This window comes from Oratosquilla oratoria, chromosome 17, assembly GCF_046742065.1.
Source record: "Oratosquilla oratoria isolate Oo_2021 chromosome 17, ASM4674206v1, whole genome shotgun sequence".
NCBI classification, from domain to species: Eukaryota; Metazoa; Arthropoda; class Malacostraca; order Stomatopoda; family Squillidae; genus Oratosquilla; species Oratosquilla oratoria.
Window position 1 is genome coordinate 10,335,875 of NC_134793.1, and position 27,933 is coordinate 10,363,807.

Here is a 27,933-nt window from a genome sequence, read left to right on the forward strand (position 1 = left end):
TAAACATTGTATTTGCTATCATCAACTCTCTTTCTAGACACATCTCCACCATCATCTCTCAGCTATGTTTTTTTCCTGGAACTCCACACTTCCCAACCCCTCCATCTATTGGTTCATCTCCTACCCTAGCATTGAGACCCCCAATACTACTACATTGACATTTCTCCCTAAACCCTCTATGCACCTATTTAAATCTATCCAAAAAGCCTCCCTTTCCTCTACACTCTTCTCACTACTGAGCCCATATGCAATTACAGAAACCCACATCTCCTTTCCTAGTTTCACCTTCATCCACATTAACCTTGTAGAAACCTCCTTCCACTCCACCACACATTTAACTATCTCTTCACCTACTAGTATAGCCACCCCTTCTCTCCCTCGTCCTTTTTTCACTCCTGAGATCCTCCCAAACTCAAACTTGCCCCTTCCTTTCAAATTAGTTTCACTTAATGCCAACACATCCATCTTTCTTCTCACAAACATACTGCCTATCTCTTCCCTTTTATTTTTATCTGTACCACATCCACACACAATAAAAGAACCAAACCTTAAGGTTCTGGTTGGAAGACTCCTCCCAGACCCTGTTATGGATTTGGATTTGGGGGGGGGGGGAGCTACAGAGAGTAGGATGTCTAGTCCAATCCCCATCCCTTTTTGTCATCCTTTATGACTCAAGTGGAAACACTTGGTGACATTATTCTGTCTCCCTTACCACAGGGTTCATCAAAAATTGAAATGAATATTCAGAGAAGTGGTACAGGACAGTATTAAGAGTAGGGGAGAGCATAACAGAGGGACAGTTGCAGTATAATAAAGTAACATAATTTCTCTATGAATAGAGATTTCCTCTATCACAGATAAAATTATGTTTGGCTCTGGTCTTGAGGGTCACCTCATATAGACCTTATATAATCAACTGTATGCTACTGAGCAGCTTTTAACCCCACAACAACTTGCAGCCAATATACCAGAAAGGGAGGTTCTTACCCCCTTTTAATGGGGGTGGCCAACAAAAGTATGCACATGCTCTTCACCCCTATCATACTTTTTAATCATTTAAACTCCTCCCTTAAATTCCAAATCTCAGTCCCATACAGTGTCAAGGACATAATCATCTCTTTGTATGTATTCCCAGATACCTACTGTATTTGTCATGACACTTATCATTTCCCTGGTACATTTCCTTATTCTATATTTTACCTCTACCATCACTCCTCCATTCATTGCCACATGTGACCATAGATAATAAAAAAAATCTTCACTTCCTTATGCCTCTCTCCTTTCAAACTTGCTTCCAACTCAATGCCACCCTCTCCCTGTGTACATCTAATCACTTTTTGACAACATTTACTTTCAGCTCCATCCTCTCACATACCCTTCCACAAACACCAAATGGCTTACCTCCACTTTCACTTTTCTCTAAACCCTTACCCATCACCTTCACATTTACCTCCTGTACTACCTCATCAACAACCATGGTGACATTACACAACCCCACCTTCACCTCAAATTACTCTCTCCCCCTTTCCTACCATAACACAAGCTCTACTAAGCACATAAAATACTGACTGTCCCCTGTTCCATACATCTGTAACATATCTATGTCAATCATGTCATATGCCTTTTCCAGATCCGCAAAGCCTGAGACATCCTTACCTTTTGCCAAAAGCTTGTTGCACATCTGCCCTCCCATATGCTTTACTGAACAGACTGATCCCTCTAAAGCTACATTAATTTGTGCATTTTTCCTTTGTAAAGATCTATATGACTCCTCCAGTCCTGTGGCATTCAATTTCTTCCTGGGAAGATCTACAGGAGGGACCAAAGACTACTGCTGGGTTCTGGATTTTCAATCAGTGAAATTCAAGGCAAAGGATCTTAAATATGGTAATTTCTGCACAGGCTAGCCAAACAAAATAAAAAATTCTTTCAAAATTTTATTTCCAAATTTACTAAATAGATCCTATACAAATAAAAGCATTTTTTTAATAGGACTTATGGCACAAATCTTATTCAACAAATGCCAGCACTCATGTAACAGCCAAAACAAAACAAGTTATATAATGTACAGAGTCCTGTAATTGCATGTTTATATATATATATACATATATATATATACCCATGGCTTCCACCCCCTTGTAAGGGAGATGGCTGGGTCAAAGCATAACTGACTCTTTGTGGGAAAGAAATACATTAAGGGGATCCCCAGTCCCAGCTAAATTTTATAGGGTACCTATGGGAAGATTATGATGAGATACATATAGAGTACGTAACAAACATGAGATTGATGAAAAGGATAGTGATACCAGTGTTTCCTCAGCAACTTAATTGCATTTGACATGACTTGATAGAAAGAACAGAAATGAGGATGACATGAGAATTTAAAGCAAGATGGATAACCCAAAGTGTAAATTATAACCTAACCAACACCATAACCAGGGTTATACACTTAAAGGGTATAGTCACCAATCAGTGGTATGGCCATGCACTGGTATGCACAGTTCCTTTATAAACTTCCTACATGCACAAATGGCTTTGTACACGTTTATTAGAATGCAGGGGGTCGGAAGAGAGTACAGCTTTCTTTCCAAAGTCTGACCAACAAACCTCACTATTTTCACCTCATCTTCAAAGGAGAATTCTTGGTCAGCCTTGGAGGTAAGGCTGTCGGATTAGTGAAAGAAGGATGGGAAGGTGATGAAGGAAACAAAGCAGAAGGCTCTTTCTTGGGTCTGTGACGAAATGGTGTGATAGGAGCAGGACCTGAGGGTGTTTTGAACACATCCTGTGCTCCACACTTCCCTGGAGTGGTTGCCTCTTCCTTGCACCCTTTCGGGGTGTCCTTGGAGTGTTCCTGTTGGATATTAACACGTGAGCTTTCTTTCAGTGGGGACACTTTTCCATGCTTGGTTGGGCTTTTAAGATTGACAGGATGCATTGGGTTGTTGTACCTTGCTGCTGCCTGCTTGACCCTAAGCAATTCTCGGGGGGTCATAGTACTGCGGTGCAGTAGACCTGGAGATGATGTCTGACAAAAGCGTTCTGATATACCTCTCTGTTCTGAAGCAATTAATCGACTAGGAGGGACACGGTAGGGCGTACATCTGTTTCTGGACATTCTTGACCTTGGTGTTGTAGACTGTAACTGACTAAACAACTGAACATTTGCAGTTACCTTTTTCTGTCTAAGCAAAGCTGCAAGTGATGGCCTTCCTGCTGGCTCTGCCACACTGCAGCTGTCCATAATGTCAACAAAATCTGAACCATCCACCCAATCCTCATGCCCCAGATCTGAGTTTGACATGTTAATGACAGGTGATGGAAGAACCTTCGAACTGTTACCTGATGCCAAAGAACCCAATCCTTCTATCATATCTGTATCCTTCTGTTCCCCTAATGTCATACTCTCATTGTTGGAGGATCTACTCAGGCTGTGGTCTTCTGCATGAGATGTGTCAGCTGAGCCTAAATTTAGGAGAGGTATAGAGTTTGTTAAGCTGGACACGAGACTTGAACGTCTCCTTGTCATGGGTCCAGGGATTTGCTCCAGAAAGCTTCCCATAAAATTCTCATCTTTATTATGAACTGATGTACTGAAGGATGATGATGACAAGTGACAATTTCCTTCCTGTTCACCCATAGCTATACCACTGACTGCAGGAGAACTAACAGTTGTTCTGAAGGGTGAATCCTTTGGAGTGTATACAAAGTTAGCTCTAAGTGGTAGTAATGTATCAGAATCATTCAGTCTATGGCTGATAGTAATCATTCTGCTTGCATTATTATCATTTGTCTTCCCATCTTGATCAACATCGTTCACTGCCTTCACAACTAAGGGGAGACCAGATCGAACCGAATTTGGTTTCCCACGGCGTAAGGACGTATTAAGAGGTGTCTGGAGAAGGGCACTTTTCAGCTGAGGTGTCTGGGACGGTTTTGAGGGTGTTTCCTCAACTTGGATGAGATTTTTAGCAGCATTCTGAGCCAATTCCCTGGACCGCCTCCTTATGGTGCCAATCTTTCGTTCACTTGGTGACCTGATGGAACGTTCATTACTTCTTCTCTTGCGGATTTTCAGTTCCTTGCCAAGCCTCTTGGAGAGCGACTCTGATGGGCTCACACCAAGGTCATGGGTTTGAGTTTCGAGTTTCATGCGTTCGTAAGCACTCTGGATCATTTCTGAGCAACTCATATTTTGTGCTGACCCAGAACCCTCTGGGAAGAAGGATGCTTTGAGCTGTTGTACATTTGAATGATCAACTTCATCCTCCATGGTCCGAACAACAGATTTGATTGCTGCGTATTTTTTCTCCAGGTCACTGACAGACACTTGTATTGGACTGTGACCAACTGGTCTGCGGCTCACCTGCATAGGGGTACAAGCAAGAGAATCCCTAAGATTACACTCTGCACCATCTGGAACCCCACGATCACCAAGAGGACAACTATCAGCACCATCTGGATCATTACCACAGGACCTTCTAGCTCTCCTAGCAGCCTTGAGAACCTGACTGTCAGCTATACTCTTTCTATCATTGATAAAATCAAAACTTCGTCTCTTCCAGTGTGCTTTGAGCAACCCCCCCCTATGGGGTGTGGCCTGAGCAGATTGCACCTTTGTTGGTGACTGATGTATTTCCTTACTGCTATGACCACCTGATGCCCCCTGTTGACATGACTGCTTTGGGGTTGCCTTCCTTACTTCTTCCTTCAACACAACTGGAGATGGTCTTGATTTTGAAAGCGAACGCTTGGTCATTTCCTTCACTGAGCGACTCTGCTCTCTCTTTAAACCAGTGTGGATGGCATGAAAGCCAAGGCTCGTGGATGTAGGCTTTCGTTCTGAATGAGACCTCTTAATGGCGCCCGTGATGGAGTGACCCATGCTGGGGGTTCCAGCTGATGCTGATGAGGGCATGGGCCTTGGGGAGGACACCTCAGCGAAGGTTTTAGATCTGGATACTTTGGCTTTCCTCTGTTGAAAATATAGTATATTCAGATGAGTTCATATATTTACACATATGTATATACATACATATATGCATGCATATTTACACAAACATGCAGATACCTAAATCTGTAAATGAATTACCTTTAATAGATATACCTCAAGTAACTAACATGACAAACAACTTGTTCTTATACACTGATCATAAATTGTATCACAAAACAAATCTATATGCTAGTTTTAGTCTAACATTAATATATATGTATATATGAATGTCTTTACTTAGTTATGGGGCAACACAAGTGTTATAGGTGTTCTAAACAAAATGCAAAGGCCTAGGTGTCCAACTCACAGCAGGTGTGGGGGCCCAGATGCTAATGTGCGGCACCCCAGAGTTAGAAGCATCACCGGAACCCATGGTGGAACAAGCAGTGCTACTCTCTGTTTTGGCACGTTTGCTTGGAGGAATGTACCAGACAGAGGAAGAAGGGATGGAGTGAGACACTGAGGAGGAAGTGGAGGAAGAAGAGGAAGAGGAAGGAATTGCAGCAGATTCAGCAAGACCAGATCTGCAAGAGAGACCCACAATCAATATGCAAGCAGCTACAATTAGCTTACTACCATCTCCAAATTAATGGGTCTTAAAATTTGAAGTGGAATCAACGATGGGTCTTACTATCACAATTAATCATTTATGGAATTCAATTATTCAAATCTATTACAAATTACTGCCCTGTATCTAAAACCAATATAATTTTTATAAACATCAACAAAATTAACCAAGTATATATAACTATAAAGAAATGCACTAAATATACCTCTTAATCTATGGAATCTGAAGCTTGGCCTCCAAATATAGCAGCATAATTTATATACTTGTTCTGACAATTGTAAGATGACCTCATCCAGCCATGGGGCATCCCTTGGACTGAAGAGGTCCCAAAAGACCTTTAATCTAAGGTTCCCTGAATGATCTTCAGCTTGCCTACACTTGACCAACACTAAAACAATAATAACACAGCATTGGCCAGGTAAAGAATGTCATATATCAGATATGTGATCTCTTAACAGACACTGAAAAAAGTTAACTTATACTGTCCTACACCCACCCAACCATTTCATATAATACTAATTTCTTTCCAAGTGACCTATGGGTCAACTTGGTGACCACATGCACATTCTTCAGGGCTGTGGGCCTCCTACAAGAGATACGAGACTAAATTGAAAGATTGATCTATATAACAAGGTCCTTAGTATATCTATATACCAAAGACCTCTTTTACCCCTTATATGGAAAGTAACCAGCCATGGCACTCACCCACTCCCATCCACCACCCATTGTTTCCCTCTCATTTTAGCTCCTTGTGGAGCTGAGGAGGAGAAAGATTGAGTCATCTTTAATCTAATCTAATTTGCCCCTCTGCTGAATCAAATAATCAAATCTCAGCCAAAATAAGATCTAGCAAGCCAATATGTTACTGCGCTCATTTACTCATGTCCATAAACTTGACTTGTACACATGTGAGAATTAAAACTAACACTTAAAAGGTACTTTGTATATACAAAAGAATAACTGCAACTAGAATTAAACACCATCAAGACTGTCCAATTCCCACCTGAACCTCTCCTCTTTTGCACAAGAAGCAAAGCAAAGCACCATAGCCATTGTTAGAGGCAGCAGTGACATGCATCATCCCCAACACCAACATTCACAAAAACAGAAGCAAGGGGAATAGTGTTAAATTGTTTAGAAAGCCAAGATAACAGTTTACACAATGTTAAATTGTACACAAAGCTGTAAGAATTGACAATGATAAATAGAAAAATATTTTCAGGTGCTAAGAGCTGAGCTAATGTGAAGTGTAACATATCCTTGGCTTTCCCATATTTGGCAATCCAGAAAAAAAGTATGTGGTATATGGAGGGAGAATAATAATAATAATAAAAATAAAAATAATAATAAAATAAAAATAAATAAATAAATAAATGTAACCTGGAGTAACCACATCACTTATTTTGTCAATGTGGGGGGGGTGCTTTCACTCGGTCACAATCCCTATTAGGGTAAAATGGCCTTTGGTGTAAGTGTGAATCTATCAATCAATCAATCACTGAAGAATGAGACTCGTGGCTCCCAGGTAAACCAACAACAGCCTATACTAGACTGTACACTGAAGGACTGGCCAACAAATCACCCAAGGAAATTATCATACTGTTGTCTGGGTAAGTCCACAGTGAAGCAATGTAGAATTAGATGTCGTTGGTGATTGCACCTGGGGCAGTTTTTTTTAAGCCAAGCCTATTCTATGTTGCTTTTGTATAAGCAGATTGGTGGTGTGAATGAAGTCATGCTTGTATGTTGTATGGTTATTGTTTGTCATGTGAGGGATATCTTAGCAGGGCTGTTTGCGGGAGTGTGGTGGAAAGTCCTGGAGTACTTGTTTTGTTATGTTTTGTGTGTGTGCATGTGTGCTTTGACTCCCAACTCTCTTGTAATGGGGATTGAGGCCTTCATATGTTTGTATACAGGTGTTCGAGTCATCTCCAATTGGTTGGAGCCTGCTTGCAGCTCAATAAAGAGCCTGTATATAGGTATGGTTGATATGTACGTGAGTGTTGATGTAGAGAGGCTGGAGGAAGTGGATGGCTTTGGATACTTGAGGGCAAGTGTGATGGGAAAGGGAGGGGTGGAATGTAGATTGTGAGAAGCAAATGGATGTCTTGGGGGATTAAAAAATGTAGTGAGAGGTAGACATTTGGGAATAAATACTGAGAGGAGATTGTATGATGGGATGATTATGCCAATGGCACTGTATGGGGCAAAAGCATGGAACATAAGAGAGGAAGAGGGCTTAAATAGTTTGAGATGAGGTGTCTGAAAAGTGTGGTGGGGATTGCTTGGATAGACAGAGTGAGAAACGAGGAGGTGAGCAGGGAAGCTGTGATGGAAGGGGAGTTGGGAGATAGGGTTAATGAAAGAGTATTGGGATGGTCTGGACACATGGCAAGAATGAGTGAAGAAAGACTAGTAGAAGTGTGGAATGCAGAGGTGGATGTAGTGAACATGAGAGGGCAACCAGGGATGAGATGGATGGATGGGGTGGAGGGGGCATTGGGAGGGAGGGGGATGTCTGTTAAGAAAGGAAGGGAGAATGGTTGTGTATGGATGATGTGATGCATGGGAGGGAGTGGGTGGGGGATGGGGGTTTAGGTAGTTGTGTGATATTTTGATGAAGTCCAAAGGGATTTCTCCCAGTCTTCTCTTTTTCTACATGAGGGGACAGAGAGAGGGGGTGGGTTGCCAATTAAATGAAGTGGCTTTGATGTGAATGTGCTGTGTCTTGCTGCACTGTTTCTGACCCAGGGCAATGGGTAAGATGCAGGGATGACCTGTCATCAAGGAGGAGTCAAGATGGGAGGGAGGGTGGTTAATGGGAATGGAGTATGTGGGGATGAGAGGGGCGGGAGTGGATTTATGCCTTTTGACTTTGGCTACCTCTCTTGTCAGAAGAAAAAAGCCCTAGGTATATGTATGTAAATATGAACTTATATATGCATGCATATGTGTACCCTAGGAATTTGTTAGGCAACAATGAAAGGACATACACCTGTCAACTCCAACTGTTCTTTACACTGCTCCCCTCTGACAGGCATCTCAAAGCTCCCTTCAAGATGTTATATAGCACACATACACCTTCCTAGCCATGCATGTGCCTTAACAAAATTTTAGCATTTGTAGTTGGGGCTCACGTATTTACCTTTTGGGTTCAATAGCAAGGTCCAGTCCATCACAAGACTTCCTTTTATATGGAGAAGAAGCAGGAATGGGTGAGAGACAGTGACTATCCAGCTGGTTGAGACAGTCATCACTTGAAGCACGGAAGGGAGGAGCGGAAGACTCAGAATGGTGACCACCTCCCACCACCCGTCGAAACCCGCTCACAAGTCCTGAAGAGTATGTTAACCATGAAGCACACTTCTAAACATTCAATACATACATAACTGACCCGAGCATCATTAATTTTCCATAAATAACAATATCAATTAAAAATAAGAAAGAATTATAACTATTTCATTGTGAGTACACATAATGGGCTACTATTCACTCAGTGTGGTAATTTTAACAACAATAATGTTGATGATGGTTGCCTGGTTTCACAGACTATAAACTTGCAGCTGGCACCAGTTCTTGGGCCCTCCTACAGATCTCTCTGGTAAGAAACTTTGTTGTAACAGCATGAGGCTGAGTTACTGGCTTGTAGTAGTATAAAGAGAGCAGCAGCTCCTGGTTGTCAGCTTTCCTAAAGTGAAAAGGTGGAGGAAATATAGTTGAAGTTGATAGAGAGAGATCTTGGGTCAAGTTGAGAGGCAAAAGTTGGACCTGCACATGATAGGTTTTGAAGATGGGCAGCAAGGAGTGGATTCTTGGACATCCATTTTACATGACCACTGCATAAAGGTCTTTGGACATTTGGATCACTGTTGAATGAATGGTTGTAGTCTCAGGGTGTCAACTCTCCTTACGAGAAAAGGTGGAGGAAATACATGGTGAGGGATCTTGGCTCAAGTCCAGACACTGAGACACACCTCCAGATGGAGTTGAAGGTGTTGATGAGTTTTGAAGACACAGCTGGGAGTCAAGTCTTTGACATCCATCAACAAGTTGTTGTTCTCATTCCCTACTGTCTGGCTGAGCAATTCTGCCCACTTACAGGTTCCTGTAACTGGTCAAAGTATCCCCTACTGTGGTGAAAACAATAGGGGATACTAATAAAAAAAATCTGATAACATTAAATTCTTGGCTAATAATTCTTACTGTGAATGGAAGCACTGCGCCTCTTCTTGCGTGCTGATGGAGGATTGGGAATGTCCAAGTTTTCAGTCGATTTACTCTCCCGGGCCTTCAGACTCTCAGAAATACTTGGAGGGATTCTGCATATGACACTTGCATGCTCAAGCAGGAGCTGCAATAAATGCAAATTACATCAGCTGCTTTGTTCAGGGGTACATACATACATACAAGTACCAACAGCTTTTTCCCCCTTAAAAGGGAGGTAGCCAAAGTCAAGGGCATAAATCCACTCCCACCCATTCCATCCCCCATACTCAACTCCCATTCACCACCCCTGCCTCCTTCATTCTTGTCTTGGCTCCTCCTGGATGACGGGTCATCCCTATATCTCGCCTACTGCCCTGTGTCAGAAGCAATGTAGCAAGACCACTTTGTTTAATCAGTGACCCCCTCCTCTCCATCCCCTCATGCAGAAAAAGAGAAGGGGAGAAATCCCTTTAGGCGGTGTCAAAATATCATTCACACATACTCCCTCAAACCCCCATCCCCCACCCACTCCCTTCCATGCATCACAGTATCATCCATACACAACCATTCTCTACTCACCCCTATCTTCTGTTTTCTCCCTTCCTTCCTCAAGAGACATTCCCTTCTTTCCCAATGCCCCTTTTATACAGTCCATATATCTCATCCTTGGTTGGCCCCTCATTTTCACTCCTTCAACACCTATTTCACTAATTTTTCTTCACTAATTCTTTTCATGTGTCCAAATCATCCCAATACTCTTTCATCAACCCTATCTCCCAACTCCCTTTCCACACCTGCTCTCCTCCCCACCTCATTTCTCACTATCCTGCTGAGTGACCTCTCTTATGTTCCAAGTTTCTGCCCTATACAGTGCTGTTGGCACAATCACTCCTTCATACAACCTCTTCTTAGCATCTATTCCCAAATGTCTATTTCTCATTACACCCCTTAATCCACCAAGGCATTCATTTGCTTCCCTCAATCTATGTTCTATCTCCATCTCCACCCCCCCTTAATATTCACTTCCAACCTGCTGCCATCCTCTTCCCTTACACATCTCACCACTCCACTCCACATTTATCTCCAACTTCCTTCTTTTGCACACTTTCCCAAACTCCCTCACTTACTTCCTTAATCCCTCCTCTGATCATGCTACAAGTGCAGTGTCATCAGCAAACAACAACTGGCTTATTTCCCATTTTTCTCAATTTTCTTTAACCACTTCAGTACGATGATGCCTACGTAGGTGTCATGAGGTGAGAGTGAGTACACAAGGATGCCAGCGTCGGCTTCTTGATTATATATATATATTTTTTAGTTGTAAATGAGTTATCCCTGGATTCTGTGAACTCGTTTGATCATGTTTTCTGTGTTTATTATTACTCAGAATATAAGAGAATGAGTAATGCAGCAGTGACTTTATTTTCATAATTCAAGTAGTGTGATGTATCGTACATATTGCTGTGTACAAGAAATTGACTTGTACCGAAGTGGTTAACCATCTCTAATTGTTCACAGGTAGGGAGTTAAAACACTTGACAAATACACATTCAAGATGCAAATGAAATAATAAAAAAAAGTAGAATCTGCATTCCTCATTGATACAATAAATGGCCTGTAATCTGAAGGGCAATACCCATTTTAATACCTTATAAAATGTGTGCTACTGACTTATGTCCAGTAACATACATCCCATTTCTTGGTGTTGTACTTACCTTACACTGGTACCATGTATGAGGCATTTCATAATATGCCCTGTACAAAATCTGCACTGATGAATTACACTATACAATGCAGTTTCAGAGTTTTATGGAATCTAATCATAGAAGACTATATACAACTATCAAGTATATAGATAGAGCATAATAGATACGATACGAGAAAGTAAAAATTTTACCCGAATAATATCTATGCTGGAGGCTAGGATGGTATCTTCACTGTGTGGGTGCTGCCCATGGGAGATCTTCTTACCAGGTGTGGCTTGGATGCTCACAGGCAACAGGTTAGGTGCAAGGACTACGGATAGGTTGTGATGGTCCATGAGGTTATCTGAGCTAGCATTTGCTACCTCTGTCAACAGCTGTCAAATGGCCAATAATCGTAAGACTTAATAAACATGCTTTATGCATGATCCAAATAAAACAATGGCAATCTATTATTTTTCACACACACACACACTAACACACACAAAGGTGGTGCTCGCAGTAGCTGGTTCGAATCCTGCCTAGGGCTGAAATTATTTCGGTATCGCTGCGCTTGGGGTCGTTACTCTGACTCTCGTGGGCGGGGAGTTGGGTGTGTGTGTGTGAAAGGTCATAGCATTACCCATAGATCGGTCATATGAGCTCTGAGCTCTCTTCCAGGAGGGAAATACCTGTCGATCACGAGTCCAACATGTGATCCAAAGACCAAGGTGAATACACACACACACACAAACACTAAGGGCTTTTTTCTCCTTACAAGGGTGGTAGCCAAAGTCAAAAGGCATAATTCCAGTCCCATTTACCACTTCTCCCTCCCTCCCATCTTGGCTCCTCCTGGATGACAGGTCATACCTACGTCTCGTCCACTGCCGAGTCAGAAGCAATGCAGCAAGACACAGCACATGATTAATCAGCAACCCCCCTTCATGCAGAAACATTGAAGACTCCGAGACATCCCTTTGGGGTATGCCAAAATACCAATCACACAAAAACCACTCCCTATCACCCCCCCCCAAAAAAAAAAAAATATATATATATATATATATATATATACACACACACACACACACACACCAAAAAGTCATTTCAGTAGTGGGGAGTGGGTATGGCATTGGAAAGTTTTAAGCATTTGGGATAGCACGTGGCAGTGAATGGAATAATGGATGTGGTAGTGAATTGCAAAATTACGGAGTGAAATAAATGTCTGCCTGGAATGAACAGTGACTACCACCTTTATAAGGGAGAAGAAGCTCTTAGTATATAGATAGATAGGAATAAAAAGTATTGGGAAATTAGGGATGGGTGCAGAAAGATGGTTGCATGATGGGGTGATTGTACCTATGACTTGGAATCTACAGGAGGCAGAAAGAATCTGAATATGTTTGAAATGATGGATCTGAGAACTACAGTATGTGTCGCAAGAATGAATTAAGTGAGAAATGTGGAGGTGAGGTGGAGGGTGGGACTGGGAATAGCTCTCAGATGGGGTAGATTTTGCAGTGCTGAGGCGGCTTGGGGCATATGGAAAGAATGTGGGAAACAGATGTGGAGGGAGGGAACTTCAGAGGAAGACCAAAAATAAGGTGGTTGGATTTAAAGGGTGCCTTTGATGTATAAGAAATGTCTGTGGAGCAGGATATACAGAGGAATAAATGGATGAAAGTATGTTGCAGCCCAAAAGGTATTTCTTTTCACATTGTCTATTATTTTTAGGGGATGATGAGCAGGGTTACCACATGATGACGTGGTGGGAGTAAACCAGCTATGGCTACCAGTTCCTGTTGTGGGAGTGCTGTGCCTTGTTGCATTGCCTTTGACTCAAGTGTTAAATGGGTGTATGAAGTGGTTGTGAATTTTTACATGGTCATTCCACTTATAAGGGGCATTTGGTACATATGTATGGATGTATGAATGTATTATGACCTCTACCGGTCCAAAAAATCATGGGTGAACTTTCATTTTATATATATATATATATATATATATATATATATATATATAAATGAAATGCTAAAAATAAGCCTTAAATGGGCTCTAAATGACTCATGCAAAACTACTTAAACTACCACCAAAAAGAATAATCTTGATACATCATCTAAGTAGACACCACTATGCAGGACACCAGGATACATGCATGAGCAGATGCAATGGTGCTCATTTTTAGTCTATGTATCCACCATTATACACTCACATGGATGTTTCCCCCTACCTTAAATAACTTCTCATTCACTTCATTCACTGCAACTTTCACAAGTGTGAGCAATGCACACTACCTATCTCCAGTAGGTTTGGTACTCACATCGGTGAAGTAGAGGAGTGTATGGCGGTGGGAACGGGGCAGGAGCAACGTACATAAAATCAGTGCTTCCACTTGTTCCACCTTGTCTAGCTTGAGGGTCCTGCAAAATGTGAAGGTGGTTAAGACTTTTCCACATGATAAAGTGCTGGGAAGAATCATAACACAGTGTTTAGGTAGAAAATCAAGCATAAGTACACATGGGAGAGGGCGGGTGTAAGGGTGGTACATAGGGCTTTAATGGACCATGTAGTGGTAACCAGGAGAAACATAGAAAGAGTTTTGGATGTATATGTTCTTAAGGGACAGTGTGTTGGAATATCAGATGATTTTTTGGTGGAGGGTAAGTTGAGAGTGGAGGATAGATGGAGAATGAGGTAAAGGGCAGAAGGTAGGGAGGTGCTTAGAGTAAACTGTTTAAATGAGAAAGAAAAGGAGTACAAGAAGAAGCTGAAGGAGGAGTGGGAAGGAGTGAAGGATAGAGTAAACCCAGGAGTGGAGGGGGAATGGGGATGTTTCAAGGAGGGAGTCACAAGGCATGCAAAGATGGTGTGTGGAACAAGGAAGATAGGAGGAAATAGAAGGAAGGGAGTGAGTGGTGGGATGATGAAGCAAGGAAGGTTGTAGAAGAGGAGAAACGAGCATTCAAATTGGTTGTAAAATAGGGTGAAAGAATCATGAGAGGTACAAGGAAAAGAGAATTGAAGTAAAGCATAAGATAAAGGAGGCAAAAAGGAGAGCAGATGTGAAATGGGGGTAAAGTATGACAGAAAATTTTGAAAGTAATAAAAGATGTTTTGGAAGGAAATTAAGATAAAAAGAGGAAGTGAATCAAGTAGAGAAGAAAAGGAACAAGTGCAGATGGAAAGATGATAATGGAAGAGACAGTGGTAAGAAGATGGGCAGAGTATTTTAGGGAGTTGGTAAATGTGAAGGAGGATAGGGAGGTAAATGTAGTTGCAGTGGGAGGCACTAAGAAAATGAGAGAGAGAGAGAGAGAGAGAGAGAGAGAGAGAGAGAGAGAGAGAAAAGTTATTAAGATGTGAGCAGGTAAGGCAGGTTAGATGGATGTTATGTAGAGTGTCTTAAAAATGTGATGGTGGATTGGCTGGTGAGGATGTTTATGTCTAAAAGAGAGTTTTTTTTTTTCTTCTTCTTTTAGGAATGTCCCCTGTGGGGCTACAAGGAGAAGGATGCCTAGTCCCAATCCCCGTTCCTTTCTTCTCGCCTCTTACGATCCAAGTGGGAATACTTGGTGTATATTCAGGGATGGAATGGGTGGGAATGATTTTATGCCTTTTCCTTTTTGGCTACCTCCCTTGAAAGGGGGGAAAAAGCCTTGGTATATGTATGTATGTATATGTAAAAGAGAGTAGAGTGCCAGAGGACTGGAGGAGTGCCTGTATAGTTCCACTTTACAAGGGGAAAGGGGACATATGTGAGTGTAGTAGTTTCAGAGGGATCAGTTTGTTGAGTGTAGTTGGGAAGGATTATGGGACGGGTTTCATTGAGAGGATTAGGAGAGGAATAGAGGGAGTTATTGGTGAGGAACAGTGTAGGTTTAGGACAAGTTGCATGGATCACATTTTTGTAGTTAGATATGTGACAAAGCTATAGGAAAAGGTAAGGATGTTTTTTGGGCCTTTATGGATTTGGAAAAGGCTTATGACAGGGTAGACAGGAAGGCACTGTGGGAAGTACTGCAGATATATGGGATAGGAGTAAAGCTGTTAAGAGAATAGTAGAGCCTGTGTTAGAATTAGATGTGGAGAGAGTGGTTTGAGGTAAATGCAGGACTTTGCCCAGGATGTGTCATATCACCATGGCTGGTCAATTTATACATGGATGGGGTGGTGCAAGAGTTAAATCCAAAGGTAATGGGCTGGGGATTGGAGATGTTTAAAGAAAATAGAGAAAAATGGGAGATAAGCCAATTGTTGTTTGCTGATGACATTGCGCTTGTAACAGGATCAAAGGCGGGATTAAGAAAGTTAATGACAGAGTTTGGGAAAGTGAGCAAAAGTAGGAAGTTGAAGATAAATGTGGGTAAAAGTAAGGTGATGAAATGTACAGGGGAAGAGGATGGCTTCAAATTTGAAGTATTAAGGGAGAAAGGCTGGAGGAAGAGGATAGCTTTACATATTTGGGGCAAATATGGCAGGAAAGGGAGGAGTGGAGGTGGAGGTAGAATGTAGATTGAGAGAAGGAAGTATATGCCTTGGTGGATTAAAGTGTAAAGAGAAATAAACATTTGGGAATGGATGCTAAGACCAGATTGTATGAAGGGGTGATTGTGCTGACAGCACTGTATGGGGCAGAAACATAGAACACAAGAAAACGAGGAAGAGTTTCAATGTGCCTGACATGAAATACCTGAGAAGTATGGTAGGGGTTACTAGGCTGGATAGAATGAGAAACAAGGCGAGTAGAGCAGGGGTGGAAATGGAGTTGGGAGATAGGGTTGGTGAAAGTGTATTGGGATGGTTTGGATACATGGAAAGAATTAGTGAGGAAAGATTAGTAAAAGAAGTGTGGAAAGCAGAGGTGGATGAAGTGAACATGTGGGGTGACCGAGGATGAGATGGCTGGATGGCTGGAGTAAAAGCAGCACTGGGAAAGAGGGGGATGTCTGTTGAGGAAGGGAGAAGACAGAACATAGAGGTGAATGGAGTATACTGTGATGCATGGTAGTGGGTGGGGAATGGGTAGGGAGCATGTGTGAATTATTTTCTGATGAAGCCCAAAGGGATTTCTACCCATCTTCTCTCTTTCTGCATGAAGGGACAGAGGGGGTTGCCAATTAAATGAAGCGGCCTTGCTGTGTCTAGGTATATTCTGACCCAGGGCAGTATGCAAGATGCAGGGATGATCCATCATCCAGGAGGAGCCAAGAAAAGAGGGAGGGAGGGGGAGTGAATGAAAGTGGAGTATGTGGGGATGACATAGGTGGGAGTGGATTTGTCTTTGACTTTGGCTACCTCCTTTGTGTGGGGGAAAAACCCCATGTTATATGTATGTAATCTATTACCTCCTCATTAAATTGTACATTATGCTTGTGCCCTCCACTTCTGAATACCATTGGTGGCCAAACTTTTAGTTTCTTCCCCAAGAAAACCTTATCAAATTTGACACACCATCCCATGGAAGTTCTCTTCCATCTGCACAGTCCAAAGTTACTTCCTAGAAATATCTCTGGGACCTAAGGACTGTCCCCGGCCACTAAATGATTCCAGTCCATGCAACAACTATTATCACCAATACTCAATCCTTTCATCCTTCACATTCAACCAACCATCATCATTATCATTTATAGTACACCTCATCCAGGCAGACTTGTTAGATTAAATTTTGGCTAGTTCACAAGAAATTTGACTAGTTCGTCTTGTTTTTAATCACACGACATAATGTTAATTTTGGGAGAGCCCAGGTGCTATTCAATCATTAGTTCACATACAACAGCCCATCATAAACATTACCCCCCCCCTACAGTAACCTATTAGCAGACACTATGGGATTTCAAATTGAGAGACAATCAGAAACTTTGCTTTATTAACCTGTTGACTACTAACCTAGGCTAAGACATCTTGGACTTGGGTCTAGACTTTCATCTAGACCATAGAGACACATAAATGCATGTGGGTGTTATAGCATTAGGAATTAAATTCATAGTCAACAATGAACAGTCAAGTTAAAAGCACACTGACATGGAAATCTCCATGATTTTGGCTAGTGGTCTACCATTAATTTCAAACCCTGGCATCACTTTTCTATTACCCATATTCACTTGTAATTTTCTTCTCTCGCACACCAAAAATATGCCTTACAAAAGTCATACACACCTTAAACAACAAAATGTGAAAGCATCTTGCACAAGAACTCACCTCATGAGCTTAGGATAAAGTTCTGTAGGTAGAAGAGGCTGGGGTAACCAGCGCAAAAATTGTTTGAGTAGACACGCTGCATCTATTGGATGAACACTGTTTGGAAGACTTGCTCCACTGTCAAGTAGATGCTGTAATAAGTATTTATATTAACAATAACACAAACCATGGGCTTATTACACTATTTATCTGTACACCAAATGGCCTCTTCATATAAGAGGTAACCAGCCAAGGCATGTGCCCACCCTCCACCATTTGATTTCCCTTCTATCTTCCCTCCCTCTTTATCCACTCATGAATAATACTTAATTAAAGAAGACAAGGAGAAATCTCTTTGGATTAAGCCAGTTTATTATCCACTCACACCTATCACTTGGGCTTTCCTTTCCCTGCCCAACAGACATTCTTATACCTAGGCCCCTTTCACCCCATTTATCCATTTCATTCTCAGTCTACCCTTCAAATTCACTCCAACCACCCCTGCCTTCCACACCATTTGCTAGTCTTTCTTCACACTTTGTCTATATGCCCAAAACATCCCAGTATTCTTTGATCAACCTTATATGTTACCTCCCTTTCCACCCTCACTTCATAAAGCAAAACAAAAATACTTAAACATAAAATAAGTTCAAAGATGTTATGACTATAGGAAACTTCCATATATCATGAGGGAGGCACTACAGAGGACCCAATATACTAATTCCCTCCCTTAATCATCCACATCCGTCTCTCATTGCAAGAGGGTCAGCTGGTGCTTAAGCTAGGGTGGATGTTATTGGATTGGTTTCTTCACATGCATATGTGCTCTGGCAAGGTGGTGAGGTCTGGGAGAGGAGTGTGTCAAGTGATGGCTGGAGAAGGGGCTGGAATTGTATACCAGGTATAGTAGATATATGGAAAGTACTGTGGTAACATACACGGTCTTCTTTGGGAAAACATTGTTATCTGCATCTGAGTTCTGGTATTTCATTTTATCTAACTACTTCATGTGAGTTATAGACTTCATTCAAGATTAAAATCTAGCTTTATAAGTTAAATAAAATTTATTTATGGACCCATCATTATAAGGGTAACTTTATGCTTTCACCACAGAGTGCTACTATCCATATTTTGATCAGCACCTCTACCTCCTAGATGTTAGTGACATTTTCCAAGCTCAACTACAAATTTTCCCAATCACATCTTTGAAAGGAATCTCTGTTGGTTCAAAACTTTTGTACTATTACACAACTTTGTGTAAAAATTCTTCTAGTAGGTGGAAAGTTTTCTTCTAGCATGGTGGAAAGCAAACATACTGCAAAAGTGAGTCAGTTTCTGACAGTGACAAATTGGGACCATTATGAAGTTCTTGGCAATACACACCATGCACCACCTTGCATACTGGGTTTCGAAGTTCCAAATTACCCTCTGGTCCAAAAGCTGGATTAACGAAGTCATGTTAGGTGGTGTGAACCTGATCTCAACATCTATCCTTAACTCCTGCATTTCAGGACTTTGAATAGAAGTTTCTTATAGATGTGGTAGGTGCTCACCTCAGGAAGGTAGCTGCTGATGTACAACTTTTCAGACTATTGCTTTAAGTAGTTTGTCCACCAATTTGATGAACTGAACTGTTTTCTAATTCAGTAATACCCTCATCCTCAACTGTGGCAAATTTCAATCCTATTTCACCCCCTTTCCATAAGATTTGCATTTTGCTATTGTTAACAAGCACTTCCAACCTTGAGAACAGTATCACACCAAATAGGCAAAATCATAGAGATGGTATAGGAGGGTAACAGAGCTGAGGGACAGTACACTGAAGATGATCAGCATTCTTTTTTGAGATATTTGTCTCCAATAACAAAGGAATAGGAATGACTTGGTCCATTGGGGTTTCACTTGAAATTGTGACTGCATAAAACATGAAGCCAATAACCCAAATGTGGGATATAGCAGAAGTACATACATACATATACCAAGGCTTTTTCCCCCTTACAAGGGAGGTAGCCAAAAAGGAAAAGGCATAAAATAATTTCCACCCATTCCATCCCTGAATACACTCCACACCCCTCCACCCTCCCTCTTATCTTAGCACCTCCTGGATGACGGGTCATCCCTGCACCTTGTCCACTGCCCTGGGTCAGAAGCAGTGTCGCAAGACACAGCAAATCCACAGCAAGGTTGCTTCATTAAATCGGCGACCCCCACTCTCCGTCCCCCCATGCATAAAAGATATCTGGTGAAACCATAATAAACATCCAAAATTGTCTTCTGAAATCTAAATTCCTTACCTTAAGGTCAGTTTGCCTCTGTGAAGATCCTGCCTTACGGAAAATTCCTTCAGTTTTCAGATTCTTCCTAATGATGTTTCCAGCATCCACCATAAATTCAGGGACTGTAACCTGCCCACCATCTCGTACATACACACACACACTTGGTACCTCTGACAGTTCTCGACAAAATACCAAACCATTTGGGACTGTGGCGCTGATTTTCCCCTGAAACCATAGAGCAGCTATCAGATGTTAATTAAAATTAAGAATTCTAAAATTTTACTGCATTCTAGTATTGTCCTCTTCTCCTGAGCATACACTACTATTCTATATGAGGGGTTTACTGGGGAGGAACTGGCATTAATGCTGAGAAAGAATAGATGTGCAACCATTGCATGGTTTAGGCAGGAGTGAAGTTTCCTCTCTTGTGCCTTGTCACCTTGCTTTGTGGGTAAAGGACAATATGATGTGTGTGTGTGGGGGGGGTGCACACAAAATGGCCAACATAAGAGGAGAGTTGATCTAATAGTATTGAGATGAAGAGAGAGAATATACTGTATATAACCATACCTATAAAAAGTTTTCCAAACAGAACTACTGATTCATGGATTAATTCTAATGAAGGAATGGCAAAATCAGATATTACAGGACAATAAATATTCTAAAAATATGTGACAGCTACTAGGCTGCAGTGATGCAAATGCTTGGAGAGAGAGAGAGAGAGAGAGAGAGAGAGAGAGAGAGAGAGAGAGAGAGAGAGAGAGAGAGAGAGAGAGAGAGAGAGAGAGAGAGAGAGAGAGAGAGAGAGAGATAGAGAGAGAGATAAAGGGGGGGTGGACAAAATTCAGAGTTCAGCAATTAAAATGGTTCTAGATTTTTCTGATAAGGAAAAACTCAATATTCTGTGGCTGCCAATATTTGAAGAGATGGGGAGGTGATTTAATAGCAGTTTAGAGCCACAAAAGGTGTGGATACACTTGACAAAGGCACTTACAAAGGAGAACCAAAGGACATGAAATGAAATGAAAACTAGATATCCAAAGAACATTAAAAAATATGGTTGTTCATATAGGAATATTGATCTATGGAGTAGTCTGACTGAAGGAATAGTAGTACAAAGGAGGAATAAGTGATAAAGGCTATTGTTTAAGCATAATAATCTTGATGATTCCAAGTTTGGGAGATGTCTGGGAAGGAAAATAGCAAGATAGCTTTGGAGGTACTTCTCTTGCTGCAAACTTGATCCACACAGTGAGCAGAGGACAAAGACGACTTCATCCACAGACAACAAATGGCCATGAGATGGGTATGCGTTGACTAAGTCATTCCCCTTGAAAGGGAAAATGGTCTTTTGGTATTTGTGTGACAATCCATTAACCCTGGTTTTTCTTGTAGGAGATCCAATGCTTCTAGGTAGTTGGCAATGGTCACCAGGCAAACCCATGAATCACTCAATGACAAGATACTTTATGGTTTGTGTTGATGTCAGTCTTAGTGGGGGCAATGTTTGGATGGAAGATTCTGAGAATATTATTAAAAATAGGCTAAGTGATTTATCAGAATTATATCATTGTCCAATTTTGTCAATGCAGTGACTTCATCTACTGGTCATATGTTGGATTTGGTTATTGGTGACCTAACCACTAATTAAGTGATGTTAATGTTGAAGAACTATGTACCATTTCACCAGTACATTGAGTAATTACTTTTGATCTCCTTATATCAAAAGGTATATTAAGAGGAGAATATGCTATAAATCCTGTTTTAAATCCTGATGACTTTGTTGATGAAGTTATAAAGAAATTTACTGATAGGCTGGATGATTCTTGTATACATGATAATTTGTTATTGATATCTGAGTGTGTGGATATGATACTAGATGTCCATATTGTGAGAAGAATATTGCAGTTAAAGATAAGTCACCCTGGTTTAATGGTGAGATAATGAATATGAAGAGAGAAAGAAAATGCAAGGAATCTAAATGGAGGAAGTTGAAAACTGTTAATGCTGAGGAGGAATACAAGATTTGTAAAAATTTAATCAATCATTATGCAAGAGATAGAAAGGCCCAGCATTATAAGCATAAAATTGATGAAGCAGGGTCTGATATGACTAACCTTTATAGATTGTAAATGATTTAACTGGTAATCCCAAAAAGAAAAAATTCCAGATAGTGTGATGATAATTTAGCAACATTTTTTTTTTAGATTTCTTTAAAAGTAAAGTTGTGAATATTATGAAGGGATTTGTTAATATCACTCAGCCAATTGAAGTTGAGTTTAATGGGGATATTAAACTGTCTCATTTTAATACAATTACTGATGAAAAAAGACAAGATCACATATTGTGCAGCTAACCCATTTCCTATAGTGAATAGTAAGTGGAAAAAAAAATCTTATTTTCACATTATTCTGATGATTGTAAATACTTGTATACTGAGTTGTAACTTTCCAGTATCTGAGAAAATTGCCACTGTGAAGCCTGTTTTGAAGGGGGCTCTTGATCACCAGGAATAGGCTTCTTATAGACCAGTTTTGAACTTTTTATTTATATCTGAGGTACTTGAATATGTTATGCTTGATCAGTTACTTGAACATTTAGGCAAGATAAATGCTATACCAGGCTGCCAATCTGCTTACAGACAGCTGTACTCAACTGAAACTGCAGTCTGTTCTGTTGTAAATGATCTACTTGAAATTTTAGATGATGGTAAATGTGCAGTTTTAGTTTTGCTAAATCTTAGTGCTGCTGTTGTTACTGTGGTTCATGAAGTTCTTTTAGATGATTTGAAATCTATTGGAGTTGTAGATGATGCTTGGATATATTTGAAAAACTACTTAATGGATAGAAAATATTGTGTACAAATTGGTGACTCCTTTTCATCATTTCAGATTTTACACATAGGTGTACCCCAGAGGAATGATTTAGGGCCAATTTTGTTTGGTATCTATATACAATGGGTTTATTAAGAGTCTTAGAGAGGTTTGGAGTGAAGGTTAAACTGTTTGCTGATGACACTCAGTTTTATTTTTCAATACATAATATTAATGATACAGCTGTTGTATTGAATAGTATTTTGTTATCTGTTGGGTAATGGATGGTACTTGAACAATTGAAATTAAGTGAAAGGAAAACAGAATATATGATTATTGGGAGTATGGCTAAAATTAGAAATCTTGGTCATACAAATATGGTAGTTAATGGTATTTCAGTTGACACTACTCAGAAATTACATGATTTGGGTGTCTTAATTGATAGCAATTTGTCCTTCAATGACCAAATAAATAATGTGGTTAAAATTGCTGGTTATAATTTAAGAAATATTGCATTTATTAAGAAATATATTGATGTAAGTTCTTTGAAAAATTGTAATTAACTGTGTTGTCACTAGACTTGATTACTGAACTTTTATATACTGTAATCTAACAAATATTTGACTTAAAAAGTTACAAAATCTTTTGAATAGAGCTGCAAGATTAAGGGTGTATCTCATTGTGATATAATTACAACTGTATTAATGGATTTACAATGGCTGCCCATAAAAGCTAGAATTAAGTATAAAAAATGTGTGATGACTCATCAAGTTCTACAAACTGGAAAACCCATCATACTTAAGGAGTCTATTGGAGGTGGTCTACCCTACTGAGGAAGGCATAAACACCTGTTGAGCTGACTCAGGTCTAAGCCTATTTGAACCTCGAGTTATATCATGTGTTGGTTTTCACTCTTTTAAGCCAGCCTTCCCAAGATTTATAAGTCTTCCACTTGATCTACAACATATTGTCAGTATCCAAAGTTTCAAGGATAAACTACTCAAGATGTTCCTGTTCTCTGAATGTTACAACCCATTAAAGAGGAAAACAGGTTATAAAGTTGAAGTAGATCTTTATTGATGTGAGGGTCCTGTGGAGCACCAGTGGTGGAGTGGGACCAGATAAAGAAGAACTATAAGTAACAAGTAAAGTGTTTGATGCCTTTTGCATGGTGATAACATCAGGGGCAATTTGGTTCTATGGCCATGTCTGTTCTATGTTGGTACCAATCAAACATCTTCAATATGAGTCAAATTCTCGCAGGCAGCATTAGCTTCCTGTTGTAGGATGATGCATCACAATATTTGCATTATAAAATATAAAGTTACAACTGTATTACTCGTTCTCTTCCATTCTGAAGGTTAATAACCACAGAAAATATGATCAGGCCAGTTCACAGAATATGGGGTCATTCAGATACAACTAGAAAATAAATATAAACAAGATGCTGACACTACCATCCTCATATACCCACTTGCTCCTCATGATGCCTACGTAGGCATCATCGTATTGTAGGAGTTAAAGTTGGGTGGTGCCCTGAATGCAGTCATGCATTGTTTGTTGAGGGAAGGATTTCTTTTGAGACAATGACTCAAGGAGTTAGGCGGAGTGGGGGCATCAGTCTTAGAATATTTGTTTTGAGGGCTGAGTGAATACATATATTTTGTATGGATGTGTTAAGAAGTGTAGGTAGGTCATTGTATGTACATGTTAAAGCAGTATGCCAATCCCCCCTCCAACTTGGATATTCTTGTGTTATATGACATGATGGGTGGATGGGATTGAAGGATAGTGGGATGCCACACCTGGTGGCAGCGATGGACCACCACAACTGTGAGTTAACCACTGTGAAGAAAGACCTGAAGACATCAACAAGTAAACAAGTAATAGAGCTAGCACTTTCATGGGATGCTCTATGACAGGGGTTCTCATTAGGGGTGAAATTCACCCCCAGGGGGGAATTTTGGGTTTTCTGGGGGTGAATTGTGACCACATTAAGTTTACGGAGTGAGGAAAGCAAATACTGTATAGGCTCTGGCCTATCTGGCCTGTCACCTGGGCTGGAATTATACCAGTGCTGACCCAGGTTAATCTTAGGATTAGAAAAGTGTTATGCTGTGCGATAATATCTGCATATTATTTAGAATGCACCTTTTGAAACAGGCAATCTTGGAAAGGAGGGGGGAATGACATTCTGGCAAATGGTGAAAAAGGTGCATGAGCCAAGCAAGGCTGAGAACCCCTGCAAAACTTTATCAATACACTTGATCACAAAACAAACACCAGCAAATTGTACAAAACACTCAACAGCATCACACTATCCAACACTAACACTACACGCTCTCACGCAGCAATAATCACAACAACAGATAATCTACCCTCAAACAGACAACAAGCAAACGCACTCATACGTCATTTTGCACAGACGAGCCATCTTACATCTCACCCTGACGACCGACGCACCATTCGACGTAAGAAAGACTTTCCCACAGACTCAGACTATACACCCTTCATAGACAGTCAGACAAAACTCATATTGCATAGTCTCAAGCACTCATCTGCCTGTGGCCCTGATAACATAAGCAACATACACCTAAAACACATTGGACCACAAGGTATACACGCACTCACAAACATTGCAAACTACAGCTATTCACCATTCCAAAACCGAACAAAGACCCAACAATCCCAACATCGCACCGCCCAATCACACTTCTCTGCACCCCCTCTAAAGTCATTGAACGCCTAATACTTAAACTTGTCACACCATATATTCCCCTTGCTGACTCACAACACGGTTTTAGGCCACTACACTCCACAAACACTCTTCTGACAAACCTCACACAAAGAATTTTAGATGGCATCAATTCAGATAGGCCCCACCACAGAACACTTCTTATAACATTGGACATTAGTAAAGCTTTTGATGCTATCCCCCGCCACAACCTAACAAATAAAATATATAACACAGACATGCACAATAACACCAAAAGATGGCTGGCCAATTATCTGGCAGGCAGGAATGCTCATGTGTCATATAATGGCCAATCATCGCACATCAGAAACATTAAGAACGGAGTACCACAGGGCTCGGTTCTATCCCCCACATTATTTAATCTATACATGCATGACTTACCCACGCCAGACACCTCAGAAATACAAATCTCTTCCTACGCAGACGACATAACAATCACATGCACACATCGTAACACAGACAAAGCTGCAGAAATAATCCAGCCTTACCTTAACACACTCAACACATGGTTCATCACAAACAGACTCAAAATAGCTCCAACCAAATCTACAGCAACACTTCTCACCAACTGGACAAAAGAACACAAATACATACCTCATCTCTACATCAACAACACTCTAATACCACACACAAACACACCGAAAATTCTTGGTGTAACATACGATACATCCATGTCTTTCAAACAACACCTCACAAACATAAAAAACAAATGCACACCTAGACTTAACGCACTTAAGTCAATCACTGGAACAACATTTGGACAAAACAAAGAAACTAATATAACAATATACAAACAATGCATACGCTCAGTGATGAATTATGCGAGTCCTGCATGGGCTCCTAATCTCAGTGAGACACACCACAACACCCTTCAAATCATACAAAACAAAGCCCTAAAAACAATTACAGGCTGCACAAATACATCACCTACAGACCATTTACACCATGAAACAAAAGTCCTCAAAGTCAAGAACCACCTCGACATGAGAGGCACACAAACACTTGCTGCAGCCACCACAAACACATCACACCCGCTACACTACATAGCAGAACACCCACACACACCAAGAAACATTAAAACTACACCCAAAGACCTTTATTACACACAGATACTCTCTTCTCTTCCTCCACAACCACCAAATACCAGCCTCCGGAAACATATTCATAATCATATCACTCACCGCTCCATTAACACACTGAAAGACAACACACTGCTGCATGCCAGACCCCCTGATATCCACCCTTCTGAATCCTCTCTCCCACGTAAGGACAGAGTCCACTTGGCCAGACTGCGATGCGGTCACCACCCAGCACTTCTAAGCTACCAGAAGAGGCTGGACGACCGTGTTGTGAACAGCTGCCCAGGATGTAACACTTCACCCCATACCATACAACACATAATGGAAGACTGCATTATACACAATCATGCACGCAAACAACACAACATACACTCTATAAAGGATTTGTGGGAAAACCCAGTTTCGGCTGTGGCCTTCCTTGGGGAGACGGGACTGCTCGGACAGACAGTCTAGGGAACGACAACAACAACAACAACCCCTGCTCTATGAGGAAGATTTTGGTTTGTATAAAAATGTTCTATTATAATAGTTTTAGTGCACCCTGTTACTAATTCCAGGAGACTAAAGGGTAAATTTTTTGGGGTGCACACCTATGTGATATAGCAATAGAAAACTAATTATTAATTTTTTAAATAATAATACATAAATGTAATATGGGATTTTCTTGGCAGAAATCAACAAAAAAAAAGTCGCTAAAACTGATTTACTAACGAATGAAGTAGCGGCAGTTGAATGATACACCATATTTGTTTTGCTAGATGCCGAGGTCAAAGAAATAGAAGGAAGTTAAATTCACCCATCCTAACCTATAGTAATTTAGTACCTCAAATTCTAAAGATCATCCGAGTCGTTGTCATCACGGATGTTGATGGCCTGATTATTATAGTACCTTGGGAAATTAACAAACAACAGCAGGATCCTGTGTTCTCATTAAGTACAATGAAACCCTATTGTCTTTGTTACAGCGCTTATTAACATCACCTGGAGTTGGAGAAAACCTGGTCCAAAATGTGAAAGCCATCGTCTCACTGACAGTGACTAGACTGGACAGACAATACTCGTAACATGGTGTCTAGACCATATCCTAATGGCTTCATTCATTGGTAGATTTGCTTGTAGTTGTAGCAAGGTTTTTTATTTATCTCCATCAAGAAATTGGCACATTATGTATTATAATTTATAAAATAGTTCATTTTCTAACACTATATTGCATAGGTGTGCACAACTAAAATAATACCAACTAAAGTATTTAATTTTTAAATGATGGACCAATCACATGAACCCTCAATAATTGACAACAATAAGAAATCCATTAGATAAATACTGAATGCTTTAACCACGGTCTAACAAAATTATGGAATTTAAGAATTGTACCCCAAACCTA

The 27,933-nt window shown here is 40.6% G+C and overlaps 1 protein-coding gene across 1 annotated transcript in view; it reads right to left on the reverse strand.

Annotated features, from left to right (window-relative positions):
• Positions 1-1,929: 1,929 nt before the first annotated feature.
• The window catches only part of LOC143034393 (uncharacterized), a 26,980-nt gene continuing 976 nt past the window's right edge, over positions 1,930-27,933 (reverse strand). The window contains exons 2-9 of the mRNA XM_076200378.1: positions 19,921-20,127; positions 17,648-17,778; positions 13,770-13,869; positions 11,665-11,847; positions 9,765-9,912; positions 8,707-8,896; positions 5,301-5,517; positions 1,930-4,975 (exon numbers count right to left, since the gene is read on the reverse strand). Of these exons, the coding sequence (XP_076056493.1) occupies positions 2,618-4,975; positions 5,301-5,517; positions 8,707-8,896; positions 9,765-9,912; positions 11,665-11,847; positions 13,770-13,869; positions 17,648-17,778; positions 19,921-20,127 (3,534 nt within the window). The 3' untranslated portion in view covers positions 1,930-2,617. The remainder of the gene's footprint in view (positions 4,976-5,300; positions 5,518-8,706; positions 8,897-9,764; positions 9,913-11,664; positions 11,848-13,769; positions 13,870-17,647; positions 17,779-19,920; positions 20,128-27,933) is intronic.